This window comes from Cucurbitaria berberidis (assembly GCF_010015615.1).
Source record: "Cucurbitaria berberidis CBS 394.84 unplaced genomic scaffold K460scaffold_3, whole genome shotgun sequence".
In the NCBI taxonomy this organism is placed as follows: domain Eukaryota; kingdom Fungi; phylum Ascomycota; class Dothideomycetes; order Pleosporales; family Cucurbitariaceae; genus Cucurbitaria; species Cucurbitaria berberidis.
The window spans coordinates 2,722,236-2,743,156 of record NW_024468937.1 but is presented as its reverse complement, the minus strand read 5'-3'; the positions used below and the strand labels follow the sequence as shown (position 1 = coordinate 2,743,156).

Here is a 20,921-nt window from a genome sequence, read left to right as displayed (position 1 = left end):
TCTAGACTCCGATGTTGTAATAATGGTCAATTGTGAGTGAAGAGAGTGTGAAGGTGAGGTGTGAGAAGCTGCTACATTCTTAAAGAGGTGAGGCAGCGCATTAAGTCATCTGGTCAAAATCGCCGAGGCATCTTTCTAGCCTCCCCCATGCGGGTTAGCATGGTCCGGGGTGCAGTCATCTTAGCCCTTCACATGCTCAAAAGCAACCCGACACGTTTCACATGTTAGCAGCGAATGTACCTCGTCATGTGCTCTCAGGCGACCATGGCCGTTAATAAGAAGAGCCCGTGATAATCTTTAAGAAGTTGCTATAACAAAGTCGGCGAATCTCCAAGGCGATAATGGGAGGTGCCGGATTGAGACCAGGGCGTCGTGGGAACAACAAGCCAAACTTCGGAGAATATGTGGAGCAGCAATAAAGTCATCTGCAGGCTTTCATTATAACGCCCGACTGCTCACATGCTCAAGGCTATACTTCAGCTTAGGCGCGCCATTCGATCAGTCATTGCAACCATGTTAAATCCCTCATCCCTGAACGCCATGCTCTTGAGAGATCGAAGCAAAGCTTTGGCCGTAGTTCATTGTGTCCTCTCGTCTCTCCATGGATCATCCCTCAGCTGCCTCTCCAGTTCTTCCACGATGCTATTTCTCTGTACCTCCTCGTACCCCGGCGGTGCCTCAGATGGAGGTTGGAAGCCCTCCTGTTGCGAACTCGATAGGGAATCCGACCTCTGTGAGCTTATGGGCTGTGGAGCAGCAACGACCGGCCTGTCCACACCTCCACTGCCTGTCCTTGGACGGTCCATTGGCGGACTAGGTAGCGGATCCGACACTCTCGTATGCTGTCTGCTCTCCTCATAAGCTGGCAAATCCTCCAGATGTACGTTGTTCATATTGACACCGCCCACGCCCCTAGTTCCATCCTCTACACCGTCGCCTCCACTCTCCCTAGCTACATCGACAGCTTGCTTTAGTCGCTCCTTCAGCCGCTCGAATATGCTCGCGAAGTCAAATGCCCCGCCTTCTTTGAATTCCATGACAAGGTCGAGTTCAGTGTGCTGCGTAGGTATGCCGCCGCCTTGGACGGGTTGGATCATGGCTTCCCATTTGTTTGCACCGAACCACGGGGCTGTTACGCGGGAGTCGGTGACATTGAGGATGGGAACGGCGAAGGATTGGAGATTTGGGGTTGGTGAGACGGGGAGGTAGATCATCTATTGTTCAACTTTAGCTGCTATGTCTGGCGTAGTGTGTGGCTGGACAGTAGGTAGAGAGTTGTCATACGCGTCGATTTGTGAGATATACAACCCCAGATTTACATTGCTGAGAATATGACTCGCTCGGGGAGTGTCGATGGCTTGTCTGTAACGAGAGCGTGGTCCGTGGGGGGGATTGGTAGAGCGTCTGTTCGCCAGGTAGTGGTGTGTAGCCGCCGCTCTCAGCGAGCATTACCCAACTATTCTTGCGGTTAGACCTCGTTTTTTTCATCTTTTCCATCTCCGGTGGCCTTTTGCAAGGCCAAATCTTCTTAATCGTGCTTCCAGCTCAGCTTAACCTAAGCTCCATGTGAATCCGCGAGGAACGAGGATCAAATCGCCACAAAACAACCTCGAGGGGAAGGGGGTGACGGGAAGGAAAGAGGGAGGTACTCACTTGACGGACATTATGAAACCTTGCTGCGAACTTGTTTGCGTATAACGTATGAATAGTTCCTGTTAATGCAAGCCTTCTCGCCCCTCCTACGCTTTCCCGCTAGTTTGCGCAGGGAACGGCTTGGTGCGGGCCCTCAATTCCCAACGGCCCGATCTCCGCGGCCACTCACGGATATTCTTGCGGCTGCAGCGCGATGCGAGTAATCGCTCTAGCTTGGAGTGTGGAGACGAACCGTGGGGTTTCAGAGTTGGAAAGCTGCGGATGCGGCGAGCGCGGTTTTGTTGAGTAATGTCGGGTATTGGCCAGAGGGTATGCCGAGTGACGGGAAGGAGTGCAGCAAATCGATACTAAAGTCTGCAATGTAATGCGCAGCGGAGGATTTTTAAAAAACGATAGCGGAATAGAATCGTGCCGCCTACGCAACGGTCTCGTGAGCGGCTTGCGTCACCCATCGTGGGTGGAACAGTGATGCGCTTGGCGATGTGACTTACATCGGCCGAATTTTCACGGACTGACCAAAAAGACTATATATCGAAATAGATGACAAGAAGTTTACTGTGAACTAGTTCATAATCGGGCATTAATACTATGTGACACGCTTGCTTGCCAGCAAGACCAGGTCTCACGCATACAAGATTCTACGAGAGGTCCTTATAATCGGAAAGGATGCGCCTCAGTGTTAAACACCCACTCATCTAGACTCATCCAGCCAGGATCGCTAAATACTAGGTAAAAGTATTTCAACGTTTCGGCAAGCCAGAAACTTTCCATACTGTCAACCTTCTCTAAATCCTGCCATCCATCCTCTGTTCCTCCATTACCGCTTCTGTCCATCTTTCTCGTTACATCCCTAATAGCGGCATTCGCAAATTCTGTCCTCGTGCGCCTCTCCACCTGCTGGAACATCTTCCACGCCACATCCTGATACCGACTTTCCCCCGTAATGCGATACATGTAGAAGACGCTTTCGATAGCCTCAGGTCTTAGCATGTAGCGCGCATCAATCACCGTCTCGAAACCGGGGAATTGCTGTGCTGGCCACACTAAAGGGTTGAACGTGCAGTTGACGCTATTATTCGAAGGCGAGGCGGAAGAACAAGCCAGCATTGTGAAGATCTCAGGCATAATTCCATTTGGGGCGTTGTCGTAGCTCCAGATGCATGATTCTGTGACTCTGCGTGCGTATTCGAGATGAGATGCGTTTTGGAACAGTTTTGCACCTAAAGCGAACATGCCGCCGGTAAAGCAAGAAAGATGTTGCACAGAGTGATCTCGTACAATTGAGCCATCGCGTTGTACGCGCGCGGAGGTTGGCGCGAGAATGTCTGCGTTGTCGGGAGTTATAGGGCGGAAGAGCAGGTGTTGGATCATGGCCTCTGTGGCGGTCTCATACATGGACTTGTATTGGGTAGCGGAGGCAGCGCCGTGGAGGATTTGGTAAGTTTTGGGCAGATATTCGTATGCGGAGTCCGCCATGGTGCCCAGGCTGAACAGGGTGTCTTTTGTGAGATCTGGGGTCTGGAGGTTGACGCCTACAGGCCACAGACCCGGGATCCTAGTTTCATTCTGTTGCCGAGCGAGGACATCGATAACACGCGTTGTTGCATCGTAATATCGCATATCGCCTGTAAGCTGCGACAACCTCGTGAACTCTAGACTGAAGCTTGCCAGCTCCGCAAGTACACCCTGCTGCGCGGCTTCTTGCACCTCCCCACCCACCGCCATAGCTGCGACCCACCTCGTGACCGGCATGCGGTTCGGTGTGTCGAAGCTCGCATAGATCATGTCGCCTAGCTCCATTGCTTTCTGTAGTAGCCTCTTCTCTTTACATTCAGTCAGATCATACGCCGAAAGCAACCCTCCCAGGTACCGTATCGTGGTCTCAAACATGTTCAGCTCACCGTCTCCGTCCACGAAGTCAATCTCCGCGACTGCCGCAACGGCTTCATTAAACTCATCTTTCATGTTCATGATCCACAGAGTATCGAGGCTATCAACCAGCGTGGCCCCCCAGCCGCCAAATGTAGTCTTCGAGCTACCAGAAATAGGTAATAGCTCGTCTTGCTTCCATGCTAGTTCCTTATAAGCGCCCCAACAGCGGGAGAAGGTCGCTTTTATGGCGGCTTGGCGGCGTTTGCGCATGAGTTCGTGGTAAAGTGGTGGATTCTCTGAGTCAAAATCATGTTGTATCCTTGCGAGGGTCTTCGTATGAACCGCGGGTAACTGCTCGAAAGCCTCCACGGGGTAGTGTTGAGTGATATTTCGCCAGTTGAAGACGTTGTTTGGTGAGGAGGTAATAGAGGGATATGGAGGGATAATAGGACATGACGCTGGACTCGATGGGAAGCGTAGAGGAGATGGTAGAATCTCTAACGAGAATTGGGGGTGATAGAGATGAAGGAGATATATGAAGATGAACAAAAGCAGTCCAGAAAATCGAGTATTAATCCGTGATCTGATTGGCAAATGCCGAGGAGAGACCTTGAGATTGCGCATAGATGGTAAAGTTATTCAGCTGATGAATAGAAAGAGAGCTTGATGACGGATGTTAAAGGTGATATTAGAGAAAGGTTGTCGCCGCTAGGGCAATGCCATAATCGCGGACAGTTCGCGTTTCAGCATTAGTCTGCCGACAACAAAGTTTCAGTTGCAGAATGACTTGTATCGTAGTGAGTCTCAGCGAGCCGGTCCTGGAACGCTTGGCAAGAAGAGCATGCCACACCGATGGCGGAGGTTACAATGTGCTCTTGGCAAACGCACGCCATGTTTGCAGGAGAGAAGCAATGTTGATATGCGGAGAAAGTGGTTTGACCGCTTCTGAACAAGGTTAAGTAGGAGAGAAACAAGCTAAGAAGCTGTAGGCGGTCGGTGTCCCCTGAAATGGTGCGCTCTCTCGATATTCTCCATGGAAATAGGCCATACCTACTCCTCAACACGAATGTACTGACAGCGTGGGTCGTGGTTGGAGAAATGACCCTACAAACTCGTGGGTCGTGCGTGCGTGCATGCGTCAGTGCCTTGGCGCCTTCCAACTTCAAGTTCACAACAATGTCCCTGAATCCCCCAACCTCACCCAATCAACCATGTAACACCACCAACGCCGCTCTAATTGCTAATATCTCCCTACCGATGCATACCATTACCATCGCCGCCAGCATCCCATTCCTCTACCCACCGCGACAATGCGCCTCCCTCTCTTCCGCATCTGGTACTCAACAACGTACACCACCCTCCTCATAATCCTCTTCCTCCTCCTCGCTATAACTCCCGCCGAAACCATCTACCAATCAATTAAAGCTGCCGAGATCCAGAAGCTCTTCGTGATTGGTGGTGTTTACCTTCTCACCTTCTTGATCGTGCTTTTGATATACTCGACGAGAATATATACGAATAGGACGGTGCTGCAGGCGATCCCGAAGGGCTATGTACCTGTTGAGAAGGGGGAAGTAGGAAAGGGTATCAGGAGGATGGTGGTCAAACATCTGAGGAGGAGTGCGATTATAGCGTGGGACAGCAGGCCGAGGGATGTTAGGGGAGAGGTTGATGATGCGGAGGATGAAGAGGGTCACGGAAATGGGGAGGGAAGGCCGAATACCGCAGGGGGCAAAAAGGAAAAGGACAAGGATAAAGAGAAAGCACAGAAAAAGAAGGGACACCATCATGCTCCCGACGCAACTATCATTCCCGTATCCGCAAAGTCGCCGCCATGGGGTCACGTCTCGCATCCTGGCTGGGCGTCCCCTTCGTCTCCCGACTTGCCAAATCTCCAGTACTGGAGTGTCATTTGCGAGCTCCCCAACCTCATCGAAGCCAAAGCCGTCTCCCTCGCACCTCCCGATCCTGCTATTGAAGAAGGCGCGCTCCAATACCCAGATAATGCACCGCCCCTTCCAGACGCGCAAATTGTCACGCTGCTCCAGCGCCCACGAGCGATGGGCCTGCGTGAATACCTCGCCCGCCTCGGAGAATTCGGGCTGGTCCAGCCACCAAGTCTAGGCCCCAAATTTCTCGCGCGGTACGAATACGCGCGCTTCTCTACAGACAGTCTTACCGAGGCAGAGTTCAGAAGCATCATGTCTGTTTTTGCAGCTATACTCAGTGGCATGGCCGAGTTACACCCTGCAGTCATCGAAGAAGCGCGCGCGCAAAGCATACTTTCCGACACGCGCAGCCTCGCGCCTACAGACTCCTCAGTGTCCGACAGCAGCTCTTCACACTCGCACCTCCCGTATCGCACACCGCAGCTTGGCCGCCAACGTTCGGTCTCCTCCTATGGCGAGGCCGAGAGCCTAGCCAGCAGCGACGAGGGCACACACAGTCCGCAGACACTGCACTCTGCGCCGTCACGACAACGCCAACGCAGCTCTGTATTCGCAACCCCTCGGACGCCTTCTAAACGGTCTTTGCGCTCGGAGTCAGAGACAGGCTCGGTCTTGGTTCATGAGGTGCCGCGACGTAGTCCGTCGACCATCTTGCCCAACTCTTCCACGAGTTCGCTGCGCTCGGCGCAGTCAGTGATACGTCTGCATCCAAATCCTAGTGAAGGGGAGCTGCCGTATGAATACCATATTGATGGAGGGTGAAGACGCAAGAGACTGTCGTTTATACCGTCACCCATTACAAACAAAGCCAGATTCACATGAATTCAACGGCGTCGCAGAAGAGGGGCACTGAATCAGCACCAGTCGCAGTGCCAAGTAAGGGCCTGGTGATTGAGGAGAGGCCCAGCAGGATGAGGGAGCGCCATTGAACGCGAACGAGCAGAGGCTTCATGCCTCTTTAGAAGGAGACTTGTCATCCGTACATATAACGAGCTCTTGTACGACGTCAATAATATTCACAATCATGTACAGTAGATAAGAGCCAATATTGTAGTATCGTTGTGACATTACTGCCTAACCTGTTCCACTCCTCAAGGAGAGGGGTGTATACACATCCACGATAAACTGCTGAAAAGCATAATCCATGAGAAGCTCTGGCGTCATAGAGTCAACCAATGTGAGCTCTCCGTGCGAACTTTTACGCTCGCACCAGCACCCACGCACACCATCCTGAAGTGGGCAAACTCGGTATCAACCCTATACGCAACCATACTCGCCGACGTAATCGTACCCGTGCTTGAAGAAGAAAGAGAAGCCTTCGTAAACATGATTACTGTAGGCGTGAGCTTCCCACGTGCACATATCTAATCGTCTCGAGGGCAAAGAAATCTGGAGAATTTTGAAGAAAAGCCAAGAAGAGGAAAGCCGCCCGCCGTAACGCCATGCAATGCCGCAAAAATGACAAAAGGTTATGAGAAGGAGGAGCTTGAGTCATCGACGTGCACACCGAATAAGGTGTTTCGGCACAGGTTCGTCAAAAGCTCGGCACCAGGGAAAGAAGATGTTCACGACTTGCGGAAGTCGGACAAGACGGGATAGATGAGCTCGAAGGCCTGGTAAATCTCCTCACGGACCTTTGCACCAGTGAGGACGATCTTGCCGCTGACGAAGATGAGCAGGACAATCTTGGGCTTCATCATACGATAGATGAGACCAGGGAACAGCTCAGGCTCATAGGACGAGAAAGTGTGATGGCGCGAGGCAAGACCCTCCAAGCGAATGGGGAACTTGATGTCGCAGGAGCCGACAATGTTCTGAATCTTGAAGTCCTATTGCACGGTTAGCAGTGGGCCAAGGATGGTTAGTCCGGCACAACGTACGGTGAACTTTGCGTTGAACCCCAGCTTCTGGATAATCCGCGCATACTTGCGGGAAGCGAGGCGGCTATCGTCTTCAGACTTGGCACCAGTCACAACCATCTTCCCGCTCGCGAAGACCAGGGCCGTTGTCTTGGGCTCGCGGATACGCATAATGACCGCAGCAAAACGCTTGGGATTGTACTCAGCGTTTCGGGCATGTAGAGCAATGGTCTTGAGGTCGAGGCGAGCGGAGAGGTTGACGGTAGCCACGATATTCTGAAGAGTAGGCACGATGCCAGACGGCACTTGACCGTTCTGGGTATCGGGGGTAGCCGCAGGAGTCGCAACGCCGTTCGCATTGGTGGCATCCTGTTGCGCGCTCTTCTCAGAGGACGGTGGAGTCAGGTCCCCGTTGTTGGGGAACGAGAGGGAGCCCGGTGCCACGAACTGAGAGAGAAGGTTAGAACGATTTGGAAAGCGCACCAACATCACAAATGCTTACCGTCTTGGCCTGAGCGGCGGTGGACGGGTGCGAGTTCAGAGAGTTGGGATCCATGATGATGATGATATTACTTGAGGATGTTCTTCCGAGTGGTGAGCTCGTGAGGAAGGGTCTAGGGTTCTTGACAGACTGCGCAGGTCAGAGTATGTTTTTGGACGGCAGCGACGGTCAAGCGAGCGGACTACGAGATCGCGAGTATAGTGCGAGGTCGGTCGACGCCGGGAGTGGGATGAGGGTCTGGGTCTGGAGTAGGTGGAGACGGTACCGGACGCAGGAGAGCAACAAGCGAATGTGTCCCTCGCAAACGCTGACAAGTATGTGTCGCCGATCGCTCGTGGCTGTCGGAGACGACAGCGAGTTAGTGCGGAGATGGTAGAGAGACCAAAAGCGAAGCCAGCAAGCCTTTGGCGGGGGGGAGTCGGATGATGCGACTGGTAGTGGAGGCTGCTCGTAAGGCTGTCGCAAGCGAAAGAGGCTAGTGCCGATCGCAGAATTGCCTAGGACCTCTGAGAGAGAGCGGAAATGTGCGAGATTAGCACACAGATGATCCCGAGTCGCAATATTAGTGAGCGCGCAGTCGAAAATCAGTGTTTTCTAGGCTACGGCGTGGGTGGTGCGGGGAGGTGTATGTGAGGCGGCGAGCGTGAGCAAGGCGAAAAGGGTTTTAAAAGTCGGGGGGGGACGGTCTGGTTTTATAGGCGTTGGAGCCTGGCAGCCGGGCGGCCTGTGCACCCCGAATGCGGCCTAGCGCGGCCCCTAGCGCGACGCGCTGCTTTTAGCGCGAGCAGATTTTGTGAGCAAAAGGGGGCTCCAGCAGCAATGCAACAGGCGCCGCCCTCCCCCTTCACCCCACCGCTTCACCCTCGCCTGCTGCGACACGCGGGGCTCCAACAGACTTGTCGCAGACAGTTGCTGTTGTTGTGCTGCAGCCACCCTTCACCCGCCGTCTTGGCCGCTTGCAGCGACCCGTTGTTGCCATACTGACGCGCCCAGGCCGTGCCTCTCCTCGTTACCAGCGATGACGCCGGGCCTCGGATCAGGCGAATGGGCCCCGACAGGCCTGCGACCACTCAACCCCGTCGCCGCACTTGCCACGCCAAAAATCCTTTTCAGCGGCGCAAAATCACGACGAAAAGTCCATCGCGCCCGTAGTACGCAGCATGCTCCGGGCGGCAAAAGGCTGCGCACCCATCGCCGCCCTGGAATGCGCGCGATCTTCTGAGACAGGTGCGACAGGCTGCGCATACCCGGCTTTGTCTAGGCACCAACACCACAACCGACAAAGATAAGCAGCATAGGTGTAGAGACGACAAAGACTTTCATGAGACAAGCCGACAAAGCGCTGGTTGCGCAATCATTGGTGTAGAGAGGTGCAGCCTATTCTACGCTTTCTGGCGGCGGCGTGCTTCTCCGCCACCAGCCGTATGACTCACGACCACGCTGACCGGAAAGACGACACGTCTCTCGGCTTCGCAGTTCCGGTGAGTATCGTTAACCTGTGCATTTGATGACCGGATCGCATTATTTGGAACATGGTTTCTCGCTTTAGAGACGCTGGAGCATTTGGTACAGATTACTGCTATGCTGCAGATGCCACGTCAGGCCACAGTCATCAATTTGAACGTCGCACGTAGAATGGCCAGTCTCTTTTGGAAACGGCCGACCCAAGGTAGATGTGCATCCTCTTTAGTCGAAAGACATCTCTCACCATAATCATATGAATGAACATCAAGTTTGCCTTGTTCGTCTGTCATGTATTCTTCCTACTCATACCGCCTTGACTCGACCTTTCTCGCCACCTGTGAAGCTCCACAGCCGAAATGTGCGCTCTTCATGCCCATGTGGCAGTACAGGACTACCACAACAGACAAGCAGACGACATCGGTCACGCAAAAGTTTTACGCAAGGTGTGCGATCTCGTCGACTCCCGCCCAATTCCTTGCATTGTCAGATAGCCTCGCCATCCCTTCCACTTTCTCCTCATAATCCCCATTCTCGGATTCTCTATCATCATCTTCTTCTTCATCCTGGCTCAGCGTCCACTTCAACCCTCCAATAACGTCCAGATCACTCTCCTCCATGGTCCAAGCATCGCTCCAACCAGCGCGCACATCACCCTCGCGAATGACGTCCGCCCACCATCTCTCCCGCCTCTCAACACCCCCGAACACCTGCCACCACGCGTCTTGTCTTCCTTCCTCCAAGTCCAGCTCCCCTCTCGACACCAATCCACTCACGGCCGGCGCCCCCATGTCTCTAATCTCCAGAATCTCCCTCTCAGAAAAAGGTCGCGGGTCGCCGAAGAAATACGAACTTCTCTCGTCCTGGATGACCAGCACATCGCGGCACATGGGACACGTGATCCTCTCTACTAGCCATCGGTCCAAGCAACTCAGACACAACTGATGGCCACAGGCAATGATCTCGACCATGGTGTTCTGTCGTTTCGATGCGCGGCGGGTCTTTGCTCGTGCCGGAAATCGGGGTCCTGTCTTGCTAGGGCGGGAGAGCAGTGCTTTGCTAGCGCTACATGTGTCCTTGAAGTATGCTCCCGGTCGGTGTTGAGGTTGATCCACGGGGAATAGCTCGTAGCAGATGTTGCATATTGGGTCGTCTGTGGTACTGCGCTTGATACCCATGTCGAGAAACTCCTGCTTGGAATAGTAAGGCATGATGAACTGACCAAATCCCACCAGCCAAGAATATTAAAGTGTTGTTAACAAGGCTTGTATTAATTTTCAAGACGTATGGACTTCTTATCGTGCGTTGTTGAAAAGTTGGTACGTTGCGTAATGTGTGCTCGCTATTGCGCGAGTTTGGCTGGTGATTTGATATGCCCACGGACTGCTCATGTTCTGGAACAGCACGGACGTGCAGTTGAATTTCCATTTTTTGAATAATGAGTTTACGTGTTGTGGTATCTATACATATCTGCTGACAAAATCTCGATGGTGGGTCTCAATATTTCCACGGAAATAGTCTACCATTACGGTTGGACATGGTCGTTTCGCGTATCTCTTAACTTCGCGCCCGTCTGGAAGGTGCGAGACTTAGCGACAGACCAATTAGCTAAAGCCTACCGACTATTGGGCAAGCTTACACGTCTTTGCTTCTCTTTCTTAGATATACTATCCACCACACTTCATCAAGTCCATCGCCAGCTACTCCACGCAGTCCGATGTATCTTCACCCTCCTCGAGCTCTAAGTCCATATAATCTCCCTCACCAAAGTCCACATCCTCATCACTATCCAGAAAGTCATCGCTAGACATCTTGAACTCCTCGTCACGAACCTGACTCTCCGTCGCCCTCAACTTCGCCATCTCCACCTCATGAATCTGGCGCAGCCGCGCGTTCTCTTCCGCCTGCCAGACCATTAAGCGCGCCACCTCGCCCATGACACGATCTTCTCCGAACATGGGACTGAGAGCGTGGAGGATGTTGTTCACATCTTGTTGAGTGATAGGTTCGCTGGCCGCCTGAAAAAGTATGCGGTTGCAAGTTGGGCACGTGTTACCAACACTTAGCCACGTCTCGAGACACTCTACGCCCACGACGTGACCACAGGCAAGGATACGGATAGCAGCATGGAGGATTGAGGACGGGTCGGTGTTGTGAATGGGGTGGACGGCGAGTGGGTCCAGGCAGATGGGGCATTCTTGAGAGGCATGGGCGTGGGATGGCCTGATTCGCTCGAGACCGAGACTGTCGAAGGCTGCCTTGCATGAAAAGACGGTCATGGTGGCTGTTGCTAGGATGAAGGTATTTTGATCGTTCGTTGACTTCGAGTTGGGGTGATTGGCAGTTGAGGAGAGCGAGGCTGTGCGCGAGTACATTTCTAGGTGAAGGAGTGAAATGGGAGGTTAGGCCATGCAACAGTCGCTTGTATTTACCCCAGTGAAAATGCTGGATGCACCTGGTAAGCACCTATGGGATAGGCGCGCTTCTGTTACCCTCCGGTAGAGTGAGCGAGGTAGCATCGTCGACGCTAAGATCTTGGTCCTTCAAAAAAAAAAGTCATGAAACAGCCGTGAAGAGAGTGTCCCAGTTCAATATACTAGTAACTCATACCGGCGAAAAGGTGGAAACGCTTCTATAGAATAATTTCCTTAGATGCGGACTTTACCGCGTGAACACATGCCTTCTTCCCGTCGCAACATCTTCCCAACGACGACATCGAATCCTGATCTTGATGTGATTAGTTGTTCAATTTCCACATCACCTTCTCTTTTTACAATAGGACAGGTCGGCAGTACTCAAAGCCACCTATTTGGTGTTGGTAGGTGAGGCTGCAGCCCGGGTCCAGCCATGGAAGGGGAACGCGCTAGTACATATCCGGTTAACAAAGTCTAGGCACCATAGGACACATCGTCTGAAAGAACACCGGGGCACATAAGTTGAGCAAATATTCATTCATTATCCCGTCTGCCATCGAGCCTCTCCGAAATATCACGACGTTGTACCCACCTTCTTTGGTCCTTCCTTTGCTGAACGCCATTATGGACCTCGAAGCATGGGAAGCAGTGAAGGCCGCACACCGGGAGCGATCTCACGACACATATGACGAAGCATTTCCACTGCTCCATCACGAAAAATATAGACGTGAAGTAGACGCACAGACGGCAGCTCTCTTCGCAATGTACGAGCCATCAAAGGATCCCGCGACACTCAATTCAAGACTATATCAGCTTGTTCTTGACGGTGTTCACTCCCGCAACAAAACCAACACATGTCCAGATACAGAACCCACTTACTCAGTCGCAGAGCGGACAGCTGTAGAGGTTTGGAGGCAACGAGTTCGGAGCCAAGTCGCCACCCGTATTGATAGGTATCCACCTCTCATAGCAGGCGTAACAAGCACCTCGAGCAAGCCAAAAAACTCCCCACCAAAGAGGTCGGAGCACCACGTTTTTCAGGTTCCTGAACTACTCGACTTGATCTTGCACTTCGCAGGCCCTGAGGCTCAGGTACATGCTTTGGATGTCGCTATCGCCTGGCGCACCTCTGCTATCTCCGTCATTAGCAATCCAAGAAACGTGTCTGGTTTCCGTTTCTCACATCCTTACGCGCCGGTTGAGTACGGACAGACTATAGATTCTACATTTGTGAGCCAGCGACCAAGTTCCAAAGAGGTTGAAGAGTTCGGAGCACATCTTCGCAGGTTGATTAGGAGGCAACCAGATGTTACGTGGCGCAAAAGATACTTGTATTTCCCCGCGCGAATAAGTCAGCTTTGCGATCTACCGGATAACATTGCCCAAGCGCTTAACGATCTGGATGTTCAACAGCGACATAACTTGCACGGCCGCATTAACTCCATATCCCGGACTGCTGACAACATATGTTGGTTAGATTTGAGTCAGTTTGTGATCAACCCCTACTTCAATCATCTCTTCGCAAAGGATGACCGCATTAAGCATCGCTTTGGTCGATGGGAAATTACCCTTCGCCCTTCGAATACACCCGATGGTCTCCTCTTCGCTAGGTCATCTGCTACTAGTCTACTTCTTGACAACATTGGATCTATGCACATTACCGACCCTCCGTGTCAGACTTTAGGCATATATCACTACGACTCCAGCACGGAGGCATCTCCTAGCTTCCAGGTGCTCTTGAAAAGGATTAGCAACAGTAACGGTGTACGAGTCTCGGACATTCACGACGCCTTAGAGCAGCTCACTCCAGGGGTTTTGTCGACTTGGAGGCGCAATGCTGGGGATTTACATGAGAGAGTTCGAGAACTCCATTGGATCGACAGTGTCTGGTGGTTGCCGGCTACACCAAAGATCGTAATCCGCCTCGACAACACCGCCATGGTGGTAGATCCAGACTTTGATTACGAGGAACTTATGTCCGGCTCTTCAGCCGAGGTGGCTCGGAGCGCGGTAGCTGAACGGTACGGATACGGATTTCACATCACTCGCCTCGCGTATATGTCAGCCGAACCATTCAGGGCAACTAGACAGGGCGAATGGGTCTCAAACGACTTGTTCGAGCCCATGAAGAGCACCACTGGCCGTTCCCCGATCAACTGGGACCTTTAAGGGCGCCGCATTTTGGAGGTATACGTGAGAGGGAAGGAGTGTACTGCACAATCTCCATCTACATACGGCGAGATCATAAGATATATTCGGTTAGCTAAGGTCCGAAGATGGGAATATTGTACTTTGTTTCAGACGATTTCCGGATATGCGGTCAATTTACGCTCCTTGTGTTAACTTCTGGGCAACAAAACTATGTGGTTTTAATAGTTATCAGATTGTTCAGCAATTGGTATTCCCAGTATTCAACACATATTATCACACGCCTTGGTCGAGAGCATTCTAGGATGTAAACGCACACTGCCTCTGTTTCCGCCTCTTGTTGACACGTCCATGCCCTCTATGCTTTAAGCAGTTGATGAAGTCGCAAAGCTTCATCCTCTTTTTAACGCTCTACCTAGGCGCCCTCGACACGTGCACCATTCCATACTCTCGCTACAATAGCTACGCAAACTCAACTATAGACTTCGATCGTCAGTCCAGCTGCAGCAAATGTCGCAAAGAGATACTCCACTCTGATATGTTGAGCACAAAAATCGCAGATCATGATGTCCACCGTGTGGCCTTCCTATTAACAGCTTCCTTTTGGGAAGGTCCAAGAACACGTTCTCTGATCCTCTTTCCCTCTAGATCTGACAAATGTCAGTGACTGTCAAGGACCTCTTTAGACTTGTCACACCTGCTGGACTGTCAACGACAATGGATTAGTTCTCCAAGGCCGCGTTGAGGTATATCACACCTAATTTAATCCTATTAACGTCTATCTACGTCTAAGCATGTCTATCTGTGTCCAGTCATGTCAGTCGACGTCTACCTACCCAAATCAACTTGAGGCAACATTTTGAGGGAATGATGAGGAGACGAGACATGAGGGAAACGAGAGCATAAAACGGATGGGAGTGTCTGCTTAATGTTGGTTGCTATGTATATGACTCTGGTCATGGTACACATTGTCATTGTGGTGGTGTGTCCTGTTGGAAGAATAAGACAAGTTCATAGGCACAGAGCTCGTGGATAGCGGCTTTTTAAAAAGTGTAATGATACAAGCAGTTCATAGAGGGGTATCTAGCTCGCTAAACGAAACAAATCACTGCGAGCATTGCTCTAACAAAACCATTACCAGCATTCTCATTGCCCGCTGGGACTCTTCTCAGGACAGCAAGAAAGATACGACGCTGAAACGACAGAACGACCCAACGCCAGAATCATGTACACAAGTCTGGAGACGCTTCGCACTTCCATTATTGTGCCGTTTCTACTTAAATGACTCCCCCGCCTCTGTGGGCACAGGCGCAGTCGGCGCTCGAGGGGGTAGATGCTGAGTAGCAACTCGCGGGGGTGGTGTTGATTCCCGATCCGGGACAGTCTCCTCGTCATGCTTCACGCGTGACGGCTTGCGAGACGCTGGTCCAGGTTCTGGTTGAGAGTCTGGCTTTGATACAGGAGCCGTTGCTTCACGCGGAGGCTCTCGAGGCGGAGTAGACTCTCGCGGGTGTGTGGGCATCGGGTTCGGCTTAGATGGAGAGGGAACAAACGTCGGTCCTCGCGTTGGTGTAGATGAGGATATGGATACTGAACGCTGAACAGGCACTGCATCTTTGCTAGGTCCAGAACTCGTCTCAGAGATAGGCTCCATAGTTGTTGGGTGACGCGATGGCACAGGATCCCCGCGATTCCGTGTCACGCCCGTTGGACCCTTTTCTGTGTCATCAGGAAGCGTGCGATCCTTGAACTCTCGGCGTCTGAGGCAACAGCAGCAGCATAGTGTAGCAAGTAGGGTCCTATAACAAATTGTTTAGTATGTAGCACGCTCGGGAGTACTTTGAAGCAACGTGTGGGGCCCCAGGAACTCACAGTAACAAAGCACCGGCAGCGGCCAGCCCGCCAACTAATCCATTTCTTGTTTTCTGAGATCTTTTCTCTTCTTTTTCTGTCTCTCTCGGTTCATAGGGATCGACAGCCCGACGTGGGAGGCGGAAAAGGGTACTCGCCCTGCGTGGTGATCCAGATGTCGGTGCCGGTGTTGGTGTGCCACTCGCGGTGTATACGCCAGTCAGTAATCTTGAGGTGGTTGGCGAGGACTTTGTCGTGGACTTTGTTGTGACGATGACTGGACCGTGTTGTGGATCACTCCAACTTGCAGTATCGTCTTCGCGAATCCAAACACCGTCCTTGACTACACCCTGGCCCCGGTTGATGGCATCTATTTGCTCTTCGGTACAGGTGTTTTGGCTGTCTCGGAGCCAGCAGGTCGTCGTAGGCTCATCAGGCTTCTTATTTGAGTGCTGTGAATTACGAGGACCTTGCGTGCTGAACGTTGACAGATCGATGTCTCGGCCCATGCCAATGTCGTGGCCTTTGATGATGCGCGTGAAAACAGTGAATGCGGTCTCCGGCTGATAATATGGTACGAGGTGGCCAGCATCATATATCCGAGAGAATGAAAGGTTTCCGTACTGACGAACATGCCCACCGACGTATGAGTTGTTGACAGCGATATCCGCATACCCGGCTGCTGGAAAAGCCTTGCTGTAGCCTGGAACGAGACGGGCAAGCTCGAGAGAAGCATTTTGTCCTCCGTACCAGTTGCAAATGATGTCGCTGATAGCTTGTTAGCAATTGCTTAAGCCATCAGTATGGTAAAGCCTAGTTAGACTTTTGACACCTTGCAGAAGAAAACTCACGCATCGCCATAGATGAATGCTACACGCACGCCACGAGCGAGAAGTTCCGCTAGAGAGCTCAGCTGAGTCCCACGGACCGAATCGCCAGCTGCATCGACAGTTAGGTTGCTTGAGCATAACAGGGAAGAGCGACGACTTACTACTCGAGAACGCCTCCATTACCGCCATGCTGCTCTGTGTGAAGTTGACTTGCGCGCCGATGGACTTTAATACATCGGCAGTGTTCAAATACACCTCATAAGCATCACCAGGACTAACTTCTGGCCTGAAGCGGATGTCGTACACGCTCTTGTCGGTATAGGCATAGAGAGGCGCAGCGATCAGGTTGCAGGCATTTTGGGCCTTTGCACAGAGATAATCAGTATCCTCGTCACGACCGGATCCTTCAGGGTCAGTGATCGCCATCCTGCTGCGACACTGCGCAACGAGACCTCGGCATCCGTCATCAGAGTTGATGTGTGAGATGTAATTTTGGAACTTGACGAGGTCGATCGCTTCTATGCCGTAGCTATTGCTGTGCGTGAAGTTGGCAACAGCGATGGTCTGGATCAAAAGATCCATCATGCCATTGACGATGCCAATTGACTCGAGCTGAATCTCCAACGTGTTTGCAGGCAAGGAACCGTTTTTGCGTCGATCATTTTGGTCCTCAAAGAAATTGGCAAAGGCAGGACCGTAGATGCCACCGTAGCTCTCCGCGAATAGGTTTACGCCAGCGGACTCAACATCTGTGCTGTTTGGATGTGTCCCCGGGTTGTACTGAGGAAATGCCGACAGGAAACCTTGAAGGAAGTGCCAGCATGCCCTTGCTGCAATGGCTGTCGAGTCTTGCGTATTGTTTTGATGGCCAGAAGCGAAAGTACCGTTAATGAAACGCCACGACGGGACGCCAGCCGGGAGGGGTTGAGGTTTTAGACGGCTTTCGTACTGGAAGGGAAAATGTTCCTTGAAATCAATCGACGCATTGACGCGTTCATCGTAGGAGAAGCCGGTCTGGGTGGGCTGGTCGATGAAGAGCAAGTTAGCGCTACGGTCCCAGCCCCAGAGTCTTGACTGTGTGCCGTAGCTGCCATTTTCTAACGGAACAACTTCGCAAGGACCCAGTTCCTGAAAGAGGCCGATCATGCTGGAAGACCCGGGACCGCCATTGATCCAGAGGGCGAGGGGCGCCGTTTCGGGGCTAGTGCGAGATTCGAAGAACCAAAAGAAGGTGTTGATAGAATAGTTCTGTTGGTAGGGCTCGAGAGTGAAGGGAGGAAGGTTTACATAGCCCGAATATTGTTTCTGGGTATCGAAGGCAGTATTGCAGGTGCCAGGATCGGGTCGCTTATAGGAGATGGTGATTTTGGGATTGACTGGTGACTTGAGGATGGTATCGTAGGTGACAGGTGGCGGGTACTGCTGGGCGATTGAGCAACCGACGAGAAGGGCATAAGCTATAAGGACTGGCAATAGTTGGAACTATGTTTCTGGTTAGTGCACGTCATTAAGAGTGCAGAAGATGGGACTCAAGCTCACCATGTTGAGTAAGCTGATTGGCGACGTGCTAGTGCATGAGAATGAGGATAACAAGCCTGAGACAGTGAGACTTGGATAATAGCGGGCTGGGAGAATTGCGCAAACGAGTAACCGCGTGGTTGCACGTCCCGCGTATCGTAAAAGGACTCGATGGTGCGGCGGTAATGGATGATGAGCAGCCGAGACAAACAGAAGCCTGATTCTTGCCCTTTCGCCCTATCTACGCTGCAACTTCCTTCACCTTGCGACCATAACAGGTTAGCAGCCCGTTCAGGTGTCATCGCATGGTGAAGAGTGGAAAGAGCCGCTCTCTTTAGAGGCGTCGCGCAACGATCGCCACGGGAAGCACCTAAGCGACTTCTGATCCCACATGGTCGGCACATCTACGCCTTGTATTGAGTCAGCAATGAGTGCGATGTGAAGCCTAGGAAATGATTAGTTAGCAAAGGTGTAAAATTTTGCGGATCAGAGCGAGCTGGAGGACATTTGCCGCATTCCACAAGGAACCTACACGCAGATACAACTTATGCTCCTTCATAGACACCACTGGCTTTCATATCGTAATTTCACGAATCAGGCCCATCACCGTCAAGATATTTCTCCAGCGAACCCCGAACGCTCCTCACAATATACGCACTCCCCATCTCCACGCCGCCAGCCCCAACGCTCGAGATGTCGCTCCTCCCTCCTCCAGTCTTACTCCCCTCGGGCCAGAAGTGGCTGACTGCATCATACCAGTCAGCAACAACCATCCTAATAACCTAAACAGTTACCGTACAGATGATGCAAGATTCATACGTACAAATCGGCGGACTACTTGTCAGACACATCGGCCTTTTGTAGAACTGGAGAAAGGTAATTGTATTAATAATAGTCTATATGTAAAGGGAAGCTATATTTATATATAGAAAAGAGTAAAACTAGAGTAAGCTAGTTTATATAAAAACTAGCTTATTAGGCATATAATAAATTATATATTAAGAATTTAAATTAACAGCCCCCCTAAATCCTAATACAGGATAAAATAAAAAAAAATAATAATATTATAGTATTATACTATAGTACAAGTATTCTATATTAAAATTATAGTTTATATACTATTTGCTATAATAAGGCTATATAAAATTATAATTATATACTTTTTTTTTATAGTTGTAATAGTTATAAATTCTAATATAATTAAATTATACTTTTGTACAGTTTTTTGTAATGCTATAAGTAGTATAAAGCTATTTAAGCTTTAAAATTTAAATATGCTTAGCATTTACTTAAACTTATTTTTACTATAATATATAAATAAAAAAGTATTGCTCTGCTTTATAAAGCTAGTAGTTATAAATAATAGTATTATTTATATTTGTATTTAGTAAATTAAAAATAGTACTTATAATAAGTATTTAGCTAATAAAACTAATATTCTAGTAAATTGCTTTAAACTTAATAAGGTTTAAAGCTTTTATAAGTATATTAGTAAAGTTTTCTTTACTATTAATTTATTTAATTATAATAGAGCTGTTATAAATATAGTTGCAGAAAAAGTAGTAATAAATATTAATATACTTAGTTTATTAGTAAAATTTTAAGTTTTTAGCTAGCTTAATAGCTAACTAGTTATTAATATATATAAGCACTGTATTAAAGTAAATATTAATATTTAAGTTATTAATAAATAACTTAATTTATATAGCTTTTTTTATAGCTTTACTAAAAGCTATATATTCTGCTTTATATATAAACTAGGCCACAACTTTTTATATAATAAATAATTATAAAATAAATTTTTTAGTAAAAATAAATATGTAGCTAGTAGTAGAGCGTTAAAAATTAAAACATCTAGCCTAATTAGCGTTAATATAATTTAAAAATTAAAGTTTTTACTTTTTATATATAATGCTAATTTTGCAAGTACTACATATATAAGCATATATTTTAATTATTATATTTATATAATACTATATTAAATTACTATTAAAGCATTTATAGAACAAAGCAGCATAAGCTAAGTTAATGCGCGTTATAACTAGTAAATAATTAAAAAAACTAAATTTTTAAAAATATTTTTTTTTAAAAATAAAAGTAGTAATATTATTATTATTTTGCTTTAACTTAACGCAATAATTATATAGAGTTTTAATAACAGCTATATTATTAAAATTATAGCAATTAAAAAATTGCTAAATATATTTAGCTTAGTAAATTTTTATTATATTTATACTTTATTTAATATGCATTTTTAAATATAAAGTATTAAAGTTTTTTAATATAATAGTAAAAGCATTAGAAAATTTACTTTTAAATATATTAATGTTATTCTAGTACAAAGCATAAATACAAATATTATTAATATAAATTAAAATAATTAGCTTTTGCGTAGTATATATATAAACGCAGCTATTATAAAGTAAAATATAAAAGCTTATTTGCATAAATTTTATAGTAAGTATTTTATACTATATGCGAAGCGCTTATATAAGCTTATAAAAAAATTTAAGCAATAGCTATATATAGCTAAAAAGTAGTATAATTAAAAGTAGCAGTATGCAGTAAACTGTTTTTTAAAGTATAGTATTAAAAAAAGCAATAGTAATATTAATTTATATACTTATTTATTTAAATAGTGTGCAAATAGCAAGTAGCATGCATATTAATATAAAATAAACTATAAAAAAGAAAGTTTTTATATAATTAATACTAAAGCGTTGTTAAAAACTGCAAATAATAAAATATACTTTAAACTTAGTAATCCTGCTAATTAATATAAGCTTAACTTTATAAACTATTTTAGTAAAAATAATTTTTTTACTTTTAAATAAAAAAACTACTTTATAGACGCTTTTTTTAAA

The 20,921-nt window shown here is 48.7% G+C and overlaps 8 protein-coding genes across 8 annotated transcripts; 2 read left to right on the top strand and 6 right to left on the bottom strand.

Annotated features, from left to right (window-relative positions):
- Window positions 1-578: 578 nt before the first annotated feature.
- K460DRAFT_281800 (uncharacterized protein) lies at window positions 579-1,497 on the bottom strand (the record flags this gene model as incomplete). Its single annotated transcript, XM_040928520.1, has 2 exons — window positions 579-1,214; window positions 1,285-1,497. The coding sequence occupies 2 exons, from the start codon at window positions 1,495-1,497 to the stop codon at window positions 579-581; spliced, it is 849 nt and encodes a 282-aa protein (XP_040788031.1).
- A 725-nt stretch (window positions 1,498-2,222) lies between these two features.
- Window positions 2,223-4,580, bottom strand: K460DRAFT_366348 (glycoside hydrolase family 47 protein). The gene has a single exon (XM_040933353.1). The coding sequence runs from the start codon at window positions 4,147-4,149 to the stop codon at window positions 2,305-2,307; it is 1,845 nt and encodes a 614-aa protein (XP_040788030.1). The 5' UTR covers window positions 4,150-4,580; the 3' UTR covers window positions 2,223-2,304.
- A 255-nt stretch (window positions 4,581-4,835) lies between these two features.
- K460DRAFT_405725 (sucrase/ferredoxin domain-containing protein) lies at window positions 4,836-6,236 on the top strand (the record flags this gene model as incomplete). Its single annotated transcript, XM_040936880.1, has 1 exon — window positions 4,836-6,236. One exon carries the CDS (start codon window positions 4,836-4,838, stop codon window positions 6,234-6,236), a length of 1,401 nt encoding a protein of 466 aa, XP_040788029.1.
- Window positions 6,237-6,899: 663 nt separating this feature from the next.
- Window positions 6,900-8,358, bottom strand: K460DRAFT_366346 (TBP-domain-containing protein). The gene is made up of 3 exons (XM_040933352.1): window positions 7,836-8,358; window positions 7,355-7,780; window positions 6,900-7,303 (listed from the first exon to the last, which is right to left on the bottom strand). Exons 1-3 carry the CDS (start codon window positions 7,887-7,889, stop codon window positions 7,040-7,042), a joined length of 744 nt encoding a protein of 247 aa, XP_040788028.1. The 5' UTR covers window positions 7,890-8,358; the 3' UTR covers window positions 6,900-7,039.
- A 1,238-nt stretch (window positions 8,359-9,596) lies between these two features.
- On the bottom strand, window positions 9,597-10,646 carry K460DRAFT_366344 (uncharacterized protein). Its single transcript, XM_040933351.1, has one exon. It carries the CDS (start codon window positions 10,505-10,507, stop codon window positions 9,734-9,736), a length of 774 nt encoding a protein of 257 aa, XP_040788027.1. The 5' UTR covers window positions 10,508-10,646; the 3' UTR covers window positions 9,597-9,733.
- Window positions 10,647-10,996: 350 nt separating this feature from the next.
- K460DRAFT_405722 (uncharacterized protein) lies at window positions 10,997-11,575 on the bottom strand (the record flags this gene model as incomplete). The annotated part of the gene is made up of 1 exon (XM_040936879.1): window positions 10,997-11,575. The coding sequence occupies one exon, from the start codon at window positions 11,573-11,575 to the stop codon at window positions 10,997-10,999; it is 579 nt and encodes a 192-aa protein (XP_040788026.1).
- Window positions 11,576-12,256: 681 nt separating this feature from the next.
- K460DRAFT_366342 (uncharacterized protein) lies at window positions 12,257-14,325 on the top strand. Its single transcript, XM_040933350.1, has one exon. It carries the CDS (start codon window positions 12,335-12,337, stop codon window positions 13,877-13,879), a length of 1,545 nt encoding a protein of 514 aa, XP_040788025.1. The 5' UTR covers window positions 12,257-12,334; the 3' UTR covers window positions 13,880-14,325.
- An 806-nt stretch (window positions 14,326-15,131) lies between these two features.
- Window positions 15,132-18,081, bottom strand: K460DRAFT_355279 (alpha/beta-hydrolase; the record flags this gene model as incomplete). Its single annotated transcript, XM_040931868.1, has 5 exons — window positions 15,132-15,657; window positions 15,731-16,477; window positions 16,561-16,648; window positions 16,701-18,021; window positions 18,079-18,081. 5 exons carry the CDS (start codon window positions 18,079-18,081, stop codon window positions 15,132-15,134), a joined length of 2,685 nt encoding a protein of 894 aa, XP_040788024.1.
- Between the last annotated feature and the right edge of the window lie 2,840 nt (window positions 18,082-20,921).